An 11,201-nucleotide genomic window follows, 5' to 3' on the forward strand; every position below is an offset into this window, starting at 1 on the left:
TCTCAAAAATTGCCCGAACTGCTGAAGAAGTGCTTCTGAGCCCAACTTTGCACCTCTGGTTAACATACAAAAGTATATTCAAAAATCATAAAAATTGACCGACATATAGTCTTGACATCGTAGAACATGATTGTGAAGTTTCACAAAAAATCTCAAAACAGATCGCGAGATATCATATCTCAAAAATTGTCCGAACTGCTGAAGGAGTGCTTCTGAGCCCAACTTTGAACCTCTGGTTAACATAGCAAAACATCTTCAAAAATCATGAAAATTGACCGACATGCAGTCTTGACATCGTAGAATAAGACTGCATGTCGGTCAATTTTCATGATTTTTTAAGATGCTTTGCTATGTTAACCAAAGGCGAAAGTTGGGCTCAAAAGCACTCCTTCAGCAGTTCGGGCAATTTTTGAGATGTGATATCTCGCGATCTGTTTTGATATTTTTTGTGAAACTTGATAGTCATGTTCTACGATGTTAAGACTATATGTCGGTCAATTTTCATGATTTTTAATATGCTTTTGTATGTTAACCAGAGGTGCAAAGTTGAGCTCAGAAGCACTTCTTCAGTAGTTCGGGCAATTTTTGAGATATGATATCTCGCGATCTGTTTTGAGATTTTGCATAAAACTTCAGTCTTGTTCTATGATGTCAAGACTGCATGTCGGTCAATTTTCATGATTTTTGAAGATGCTTTCGTGTGTTAACCAGAGATGCAAAGTTGGACTCAGAAGCATTTCTTCAGCAGTTCGGGTAATTTTTGAGAGATGATATCTCGCGATCTATTTTGAAATTTTGTGTGAAACTTCAGAGTCTTTCTCTACGATGTCAATACTACATGTCGGTCAATTTTCATGATTTTTGAAGATGCTGTGCTATGTTAACCAAAGGTGCAAAGTTGGGCTCAGAAGCACTTCTTCAGCAGTTCGGGCAATTTTTGAGATATGATATCTCGTGATCTCTTTTGAGATTTTGTGTGAAACTTCACAGTCTTGTTTTACAATATCAAGACTGCATGTCGGATAATTTTCATGATTTTTAAAGATGGTTTGCTATGTTAACCAGAGGTGCAAAGTTGGGCTCAGAAGCACTCCTTTAGCAGTTCGGGAAATTTTTGAGATATGATATCTCGCGATCTGTTTTGAGATTTTTTGTGAAACTTAACAGTCATGTTCTACGATGTTAATACTATATGTTGGTCAATTTTCATGATTTTGGAAGATGCTTTGGTATGTTAACCAGAGGTGCAAAGTTGGGCTCAGAAGCACTCCTTCAGCAGTTCGGGCAATTTTTGAGAGATGATATCTCGTGATCTGTTTTGAGATTTTGTGTGAAACTTCACAGTCTTGTTTTACGATGTCAAGACTGTATGTCGGTCAATTTTCATGATTTTTGAAGATGCTTTGCTATGTTAACCAGAGGTGCAAAGTTGGACTCAAAAGCATAATCTCCAAAAAAAAAAAAAAATTATTAAAATTCCCGGGCCGCGGATTTTTTCCACGGGGCGGAATAAAAAATCCCGGGCCGTGGACTTTTTCCGCGGGTTGGGTATTTTTAAAAATTTCGTCAAATCGTGGTTATTTTTAATAAAAAATATTATTTTTTGGGTAAATATAAAAATCTCGGATATAAGAGTAAGGCTACCATACATTGCAATGCATAGCTATTTTTTGTGCATTGGACTATAAATCACTGGATTCAAAGTCCAAATAACCGATCCAAACCGTTCATCTTGTTCTCCATATTAATATGTGCTCGGAGATATTTGGACTTTGAATCCAGTGATTTATAGTTCAATACACAAAAATAGCTATGCATTGCAATGTATGGTAGCCTTACTCATGTATATGTATATGTATATGTATATGTATATGTATATGTATATGTATATGTATATGTATATGTATATGTATATATAATATAAGATCTGTTATTCAAAAAAATGATTTTTTTTTTATAAACTCATTTTTTTTTGTGGCTTCGTTTATCATTTTTTTTTGTGGCTTAGTAAACGAAGTATTAGATTCATTTTTTTGATAAACTCATTTTTTTGTCAACTTGCCTTTTTACATATATTATATATACATATATGTATATACATATATTATATATGAGGAGGGATCCAATTACACTCTTTTTTGGTGATACCAGATTACACTCTACATTTTTAAAGTCCAAACAGTCGATCCAAATCGTTCAACATGATGCATATATTAAAATGTGCTTGCAGATCAAATTTTACATTTTTTTGAATTTTTTTACTATTTATTAAGATGGGTACAAAAATTCAATGGTCTGAATATAGTGATTTTGTTAAATACTTAATAAATGGTAAAAAAAATTGAAAAAAATGTAAAATTTGATCTGCAAGCACATTTTAATATACCCATTATGTTGAACGGTTTGGATTGACTACTTGAATTTTGAAAACTTTATAAGTGGAGAGTGTATTTTGGTGTCACCAAAAAAGTGTAATTGGATCCCTCCTCATTATATATACATATATTATATAAACAGATCCGGCTAATTTGCTGCCGGCAGCATTTATGCCGGTGGTGCTGCCGCATTTTATTTATTTTGTGATGTCCAAACAACAAATCCAAACCATTAGATGTTTAATCTATACTATAATCTACTTGGAGACCAAATTTTATATTTTTGAAATTTTTTTTACTATTTATTAAGCTGGTTTGAAAACCGCTATTTTCAATGCTGCAGAAATTTACTGAAAACAGCGGTTTTCAAATCAGCTTAATAAATAGTAAAAAAATTCCAAAAAATGTAAAATTTGGTCTCCAAGTAGATTATAGTATAGATTAAACATCTAACGGTTTGGATTTGTTGTTTGGACATCACAAAATAAATAAAACGCGGCAGCACCACCGGCATAAATGCTGCCGGCAACAAATTAGCCACAGCCTATATAAACATATATTATATATGAGGAGGGTTCAAATGCCTCTATTTTTTGTGCCTCCACCATGTCTCCATTTTTAAAAACTTTAATAATTCAAAATTTAAAACTTAAATGTCAAAATAAAATCATTGGATATGATCTACATCATTTTATTTATGCACATGTAAGAAATTATGACATTTCAATTTTATTTTGATTGTCATCAAGAGCTTGTAAAAAACATACTAATGTTGTTGATTTCTAGACGTTGATTTTTGAACTTATTGATTCACATAAAAACAAATTTGAAATGTGATATTTTTTTATGAGCACATAGAGAAAATAACATAGATCACATCTAACTGTTTTATTTTGACATTTAAGTTTTAAATTTTTTGAGTTATTAAAGTTTTAAAAAAATGGAGGCATGGTGGAGGCATAAAAAATGGAGGCATTTGAACCATCCTCATTATATATACATATACATATATATGCATATATTGTATTATATATACATATATACATATACATCTATTATACACACACACACATATATATACATATATTATACATGAGAGGGTTCAAATGCCTCCATTTTTTGTGGAGGTTATTATTTAGCAGTATTTTTGGGATGGAATGGAGTAATTATTTAGCAGTATTTTTTGGATTGTATCAAATTTTATAATTTTTAGAAATTTTTTATTTTTTTTAGATAGGTACAACATAACTAAAATTTTTATAATTTTAAAAATGATATCTATCTTAATACTATTAGGATCGGTTGTTTATAAACAACTGATCCTAATAGTATCAGGATTGATTTTTATATACAACCGATCCTAATAGTTAAGTATTGTGATCGGTTGTTTATTTAACCGATCATGTTAACTTTGCAACTTAGCACCGTGCATTCGCAAAAACAAGCGATCCAGTTTAAGTGAAGAATAAAACCAATTATTTTAATTCCAGGTGGCTGATTAATTTAATTTTTATCTTACCACATCTTATTTCAAATTTAGGTTATCAGGAAGAAATAAAATAAAATAATGCCCCAAGGTACAACGTAATTTTTTATTAATTTTAGGTTTGTGTTGTTCATTCTCAAGTCAATTGAACATATGAATATAGTAATTGATTATCATTTACTTAACTATTAGGATCAGTTGTTTATAAACAACCGATCCTGATAGTATCAGAATCAGTTTTTATAAACAACCGATCCTAATAGTTAAGTATTAGGGTCATTTGTCTATAAACAACCGATCCTGATAGTATCAGGATCGGTTATTTTGAAATAATCGATCCTGATTCTTTTTAGGATTGATTTTTTCGAATTAACCGATTCTAATAACTCCCTATATAACCTGTGTAGGTTTCACATTTTCATTCCGCGCCTCTCATTTTTAACTTAGCGAAAATCAAACCCGCCTCTCAACTCCTCCGTCTCTCCCTCTTCTATGGTTCTTATTTTCATTTCGCGCCTCTCATTTTCAACTTAGCAAAAATCAAACCCACCTCTCAACTCCTCCATCTCTCTCTCTCTGTGTCTCCGGCGCCTCTCAACTTAGTGATCTCTGTCTCTCTTCGCTCAATTTTTTTTTTTCATTTGAGCAAGGCCTTTGAGATTATTCCATCAGCGGTGAAGAGGTACACTTTGATGTATGCTAGCTAGGTTTTCCTTATCTTTCAATTTAAATAATACATATATCAAAGATGCACAAGCAAGCAATTAATGATATAAATATGTGTTCAGATTTTGAAGTTTGCACTGGTGGAGACGATAAAAGAGGGAGTGCCATACATGTGGCTGAAGAGTTGAAGGAAGCTTGTTGCGGCCATCAAGGCTGAGATGTAATGCTCTTATCAGGACCACTACACTACAAAATTTCATGCATTTTATTTTGATATTGCACCAAATTTCTTCAACTATTGTACTTCTTTTTGTGTTTGATGAATTTTATTTTGTGTTCTTAATTGGTTTTGAGCTCCAATAAATCAATGGTAAATAAAAAAATATTTTATGTTGGCCAGCAAATATATATGGAAGCTGGCCAAATAAAAAAAATTATTTTTTTTAGATCCAATATAACATTAGGATCGGTTGTTTATAAACAACTCATTCTAATAGTAACTATCAGGATTGGTTGTTTATAAATAACCCATCCTGATAATTACTATTAGGATCGGTTGTATTAAACAACCGATCCTGATAGTTACTATCAAGATCGGTTATTTAACCGATCTAGATTATTGTAGTATCAGTATCGCCTTCATCAGGATCGGTTGTAATCCGATACTAATATGCATGTATAACCGATCATGATTTCATATTTTTCACTAGTGTTAATACGTGCATAATCATCAATTAGATGCCATAACTAGGCACAAATGACATTTTTGTTACGTGAAAAATATATTTTGTGTGAGAAACTGAGAATCATTCAATCTTACCAGTAAATCATTTAGTCATGATTTAGAACAATTATTTTGGATATAATAAATTTAAGAAAATTGCCAAACATTGTTGCACTTAACAAAATTATTAGAAAATTTTACAACATCTTGGTCAAATCATCAGAATGTCTATAGCTCTATGCTATGTGTACTGGACAATAGGTTTGAAACTTGTCGATATCCTCTTGATCTTGTAGTGATTGTATCTCCTGTTTTTAATATGTGTAATTCAATGAGCAGTATCCTTATCCTTCTATTGAAGGAAACATCAGGTAACTGACCCGCTAAACTGTGGCAATAAACTGTGATATTAGAATATTCCGTGAACCGATTCTAGACCAAATGGAATTCATACAACTCAAATTTATAAATACAAGTATATATATATAATACAAGCAGAAAGAGAAAGCCAAGAAAATTGGAGCTACTCCTAAAGAATTTGATCGATCGGGGGCCTATGAGTTAGGGATTTATCGGTTTTCAACCAAGCATTACACATCAAATGGTAGTGGCAGTAGGCACGTCCACCCGACAAGCTATGGAAACCAATACAGCAATTAAGCATAGGACCCGACGGATTGCCAATCTCATCCATCTTCAACTCAGCCCTCAAAAATATAATGCAATTAATTTTGCCACATACTCCAGGTAACGGGCCACAAATACAACTGATCTGGAATCACAATTGGGGAGGTGGACGTACTACTTTCGCTCACCTACCAAACTAGACTAATTCCCCCAACAATAAACCTTGCACTACTCCTATGGCCACAGGTTCTTCTCTTTCTATTCATGATCGATGACCCGAAATTTGAAGATCCTCAACTTTATTGAAGTGTCTTTGGTCCTCTCCAATTAATACGCAACCCTTACTAGATCTGATATATCTTTTTTCGTTAACAAAGTTTCGCAGTTTGCCTCAATCTGCCCTTGCACATTGGTTGGCTGTGAAGCGCATTCTACGTTATCTACATGGCACCATTACTGCTGGGTTAATCAGTATTCTCCTCTAGCCCTTCTTTGTCTCTTCACGCATATAGTGATGCGAATTGGGCCGGATCTGCCAACGATAAGCATTCGAAAACAGGGATTTTTTATCATTCTTGGCTCGAAATTGATCTCTTGGAGCGCTAAGAAACAACCTATAGTTTCTCGTTCAAGCACCAAAGTGGAATATAGAAGCTTGTCTAACACGTGCTGAATTATTGTGCCTTCATTACCTTCTTCATGAGCTTAATAGCCCAATTGATTCTACTCCAACCCTTTGGTGCAATAATATCGGAGCAACCTTTTTGGCATCGAATCCCATGTTTCATGCTAGCACGAAACATGTGGAAATCGACTCTCATTTCGTTTGCGAACAAATTGCTTTAAAGGAACTAAGTGTGTGGTTTTTATGCTCCAATGACCAGCTAGCAGACTTGCTTACTAAACCTCTGCCAACTCCACGTTTCCAGTTTTTAAAATCCAAGCTGAAGGTGCTCTCTGCCCCTCCAGCTTGAGGGGGGCTATTAACATGACACACTGGATATGTCCAATACAGAGATATATTGGAGTTAGGCGACAGAAGACTAAGCTGGAAGTTAGTTAGAGACTAGGCTGTTAGCATTTAATGTAACAGTAATTAGTAGACGTACAGTTAGAACTATAGTTAATACTTCTGATTCTCTATATAACCATGTACTGTACTGTACAAGATACGATTACAATCAATACAATGATCTTTCTTTAGCAAATCAATTCTTCACAAAAAGGATGTCATTTGACCATCTAATAGGATTCTAGACCCTACTGGAGATATCAAATTTCATTTCTTTCTTTCGAAAATCCTTTACCATCCTAGCTAGCCTACTTATTACAGTGGATGTGATTGGCGGTCTGGCGGAGCATGCCATGGAGGGAGTTTCCTTCTTAATACAGTGGACTGTTGGATTTGAAAAAATTGAACGGTTGGCGTTAAAAGGTTTCCATAGAAGCATTTGCCTTTTTATTTTTTCAGTATCTACAAGTGTTAGTACAAGACATAGGGCTGCTAATGGGTCATTTTTGTGCTCGAACTATAACCTGTTCACCTTGTTGGACAATATAATCGAGACCAGTCCAAACTGAATGGGAGGAGGACAAGCCCGGCCCATGTCCAAACCGAAATTAAACTCAAATTGTCAGAACCATAACCGTTTCATAAAGGACTGTCTGTTTCATCAACCGGTTTATGTCCGATCAAATTTATGTCCGATCAAATTTACTTTTTTTTCATCAAAGTACTAATACGGTTAATTTCTTCAGTCAAAGTGGTAGAATTTGACTTCATTTATTTTTTCATCAAAGTACTAAACGGTTCATTTCTTAGGTTCATTTTTTCATCAAAATATCATCAAATTTAATTCTTTCATTGTGTTATATCTTAAATGAAAATTTCATCAAATATGCAATTAAAACACACAAATCACAAATTAATAACAAACTAATCAAAAATAAAAATAAAAATGTAGTCACAGATACCAAAACATCAAAAAAAGTTATGGAATTAACATTGACAGAGATTGATCTCAATTACTATTTGAGTTGTAAAAGATATTGTCAAAATATTCCCACTAATGAACCCAATAATCAGTATCATTACCATCTCATAGAACATATACTTGACAAATCCATATCAAATCCAAAACCAAAAAAACCAAAAATAATTTGAGTTCTCCAACTGCCTCCTAAGCCTTACAATTTGAGTTCTGCAAAAAAAAACATTGATAAGTTCCGTTACACTGAACCATTAAAGAAGGATAAACTCAAGTGAGAATTGACCTAAATACCCATAACTTGGCACATTATGTAATATGAAAAAACATAGGATCAGATTTAGTACAATTCATCCATAAATTCCAAGCAAGAATAAGGTTTCAAAATAAATATATTGACTTTGTAGATAAGGATATCTATATATTCTCCATTTGTCCAACTTGACTTGAGCAATAGATTTAAAAAAAATAAAAAAATTTGAGCTTCCAGTTCCCAGAAAGAGTACCTTCCAGTTGCCAAAGGAACAAAATCATCCATTGCCTCCAAATGATCCATGATTCTAAATTTCAGAACTCATCTGGAATTTAAGTTCAAGAAAAGGAAACTAAACTATTAGTGCCATCTCACCGGAGAAAATGGTGCATTTACCATCAAAAAAAGTTCTGATGATATTATGATATTTTTTGAGGAAAATAATATTATGATATTAATGAAGAAATGTTTTAAAGGTCAATTCAGGAACAATGAGTTTAGTACATTGCGGAAGTTCAACTATTTCAAGGAATAAAGAACAACAAAATTAACTTAAAATAGGTCTGATATGGTCTAACAAGAAAGAAGAAGGTAAGAAGGGATAGGGACAGAACTGTCATTTGCACAGTATTTTCATATTTTCAGAAGTCGAACTTTGAAATTGCCTAGAAAATAGTAGAAAAACTCAAATGATGAAAATTTTGACTCTAAACCATTTGTTTTTCTGTGCTTTATTTAACTGTTTAAACAGATTTTGGTTTGGTATTCAGATAAGTCTGCACTGACTGATCTGTCAAAATGGGTTATTTTATGCATTTTTGGTATCAGTAGAGGTTTGATTTGGTCAAACTTGTTTCTTGAGCTGAAACAGTCCTGGTATTGCCTTATCTGAACCAAGGATAGGTCATTTACCATACCCTAGCTGACATGGATCAATAAATGGTACTGGTAGAGAAGTTTTGCTTGTCAAGACATCGTCCGAAAACAAAAGCTGCAAGAGTACATAGAATACTCGTTGCTAAATTATGGAATTATGTTGTACTCCCATCAAATAAGTTTGATGAAGCTCTATTTTCTATTTGAATAATTTAAAAAAAAAAAGAAAAAAGTGCTGATCAAGGAAGCACAAGTAAGATTTTTTAACAAATAACATATATAATAAGAAAAAAAATCATTAGGCTTAATTATTGCTGCGAATCTGGTATAATTGAATAAATAAGATGATATAAATTCATTTGCACAAGTAATTATCAATTAACATGAATTGACAGGATAAACAACATCGTTATTTCTTGAATCACCTACTAATTGTCAAATGGCTCAAAAATATGCAGCAGTACTTCTACTTGAAGAGATTAGGATTAAACCAGTCCCTGCGAATGATGCAAAAAACAATCAGAATATAGTCTCCTACCATTCAGAAGCAACAATATATATATATTCATGATTCTTACTTGGTTATGTCATTGAGGTGGTCTTCAAAATCAACTATTTCTAGCCACTTTTTTGATGCAATATAATCAGCCAGTAAAGCATGTGCTGATGGCTCTTTTAGAACTAACTCATCTTTAGCCTCAGGCCCAGCCTGGAGACAAGGTGTTCTAGATATACCACATGTGAAAAGCTGCAATTGGTTTTAAATTTGAGGATGAGCATTTTTTAACTCAAGAATCAGTTAAATTAACAGGTTTGTGCTGTTATAAAACACATATGTACAACTAGCCAGGTTTGTGTTGTTATAAAACACATATATATGTGCATCTGGTAACATAGATAGGAAGTCTTTATATCATGATAGAGATAGGTTTTTTGACAACTGACCAAATGGTGATCAAAATAAAAATAAAAATAAATTAGAATTGCAAATAAATATGTCCTTTATAGTTTAGATAGTGTTTGTCTCAAATTTGGTATAATTTGAAAGACAGGTCATTCATCAAGAAATTTGGAAAGAGTTCAGTTGTAGCATTGACAGTTGATAAATGACCAAACCATTCTCAAATTGCACCAAGTTAATTTGATACACAACCTATCTAAACTATGGAGAACATATTACCTCCAATCAGAGTTTTATTATGATTTGATAAACAAACATTTTGTTGGTATGTTGAGTTGTCAATATAAATTCCTTCCCATCAGGATAGGCTTTAAATATATAGATAAAAATAGGTGCAATTAATAAAAAGTGTGGTTACCATAACAGCAGGATCACCATCATTTTCCTTAATTAAATGATGGAGCTTCTTGTGATCCAACTGTCACAGAAAAAATAAGTAAATGATCAGGATTTTATGATAATTAAAAAAAAAAGAAAAAAGGATGACATTAAGGTGGGCATATATATATATACTAGCAGCACTGCAGATAACCAAGAGTGGCGAAACATTTGGTCCACATGTTTGCAAGCAGCGGGTCCCAGCTTGCAGTCATCATACGTCTCATTTGCATGGTAGTACCCCACCACATTCAGCTGACGTGGGTGATAACACTGCTCCTCTGTCTGTACAATTAATTTTAACAGAAATAAATAATTTACACAGATATCGATCGACGTAGGTACGTACACCGTACGTACACATGCAAATTAATTAAGTGAGATAATTAATTATATATAAGAGAAATTGTATTTGAACCTGATAAAGAGCGATCTGAAAGGGAGAGTAGAAATTGGATGCGGAGTGGGAGACGGGCATGGCATCTAAGATTTCCATGATATAATAGGTGCGGGGACGGCCAAGGAGGATGCCATTGACGGCCGACGAAGGATTCTTTAATGCGTGTAAAACTATCTTTATGTAAGCTGTTTGGGATAGCTCGTACGTACATCCCATCTCTCTCTATTAAACCCTTGGGTTTTGCTTTTAATTTGCCTCGATCTTCAAACGATAGATTGAATATAAATTAAAGATGGCTAGCTATCAGCCTATATCTCTCTCTCTCTCTCTTTCTGTGTGTATATATATATAGTTACCTCGATCAATAATAGCATTTGTTTTTAGAAAACTGGTATCACTTTTTAGTCAATAATAAATAGAGCAATTAATTAATAACCTATATTTAGGACTATACTAAATTTATTTCG

The 11,201-nt window shown here is 33.2% G+C and overlaps 1 protein-coding gene across 1 annotated transcript; it reads right to left on the minus strand.

Annotated features, from left to right (window-relative positions):
* Positions 1 to 9,299: 9,299 nt before the first annotated feature.
* LOC144561875 (ER membrane protein complex subunit 8/9 homolog) lies at positions 9,300 to 10,950 on the minus strand. The gene is made up of 5 exons (XM_078310972.1): positions 10,753 to 10,950; positions 10,470 to 10,619; positions 10,315 to 10,374; positions 9,574 to 9,743; positions 9,300 to 9,492 (listed from the first exon to the last, which is right to left on the minus strand). The coding sequence occupies exons 1-5, from the start codon at positions 10,948 to 10,950 to the stop codon at positions 9,462 to 9,464; spliced, it is 609 nt and encodes a 202-aa protein (XP_078167098.1). The 3' UTR covers positions 9,300 to 9,461.
* Positions 10,951 to 11,201: the final 251 nt, after the last annotated feature.

This window comes from Carex rostrata, chromosome 11, assembly GCF_964058835.1.
Source record: "Carex rostrata chromosome 11, lpCarRost1.2, whole genome shotgun sequence".
In the NCBI taxonomy this organism is placed as follows: Eukaryota; Viridiplantae; Streptophyta; class Magnoliopsida; order Poales; family Cyperaceae; genus Carex; species Carex rostrata.

What these genes read in the sequence shown, in the direction of transcription:
- LOC144561875 (XM_078310972.1), bottom strand. Translation starts at nt 10,950, where the DNA reads ATGGGATGTACGTACGAGCTATCCCAAACAGCTTACATAAAGATAGTT. An exon ending in GGTTATCTGCAGTGCTGCTA is followed by an intron (nt 10,375 to 10,469) that starts GTATATATATAT and finishes TTTCTGTGACAG; the next exon opens with TTGGATCACAAGAAGCTCCA. An exon ending in ATGGTGATCCTGCTGTTATG is followed by an intron (nt 9,744 to 10,314) that starts GTAACCACACTT and finishes AACCAATTGCAG; the next exon opens with CTTTTCACATGTGGTATATC.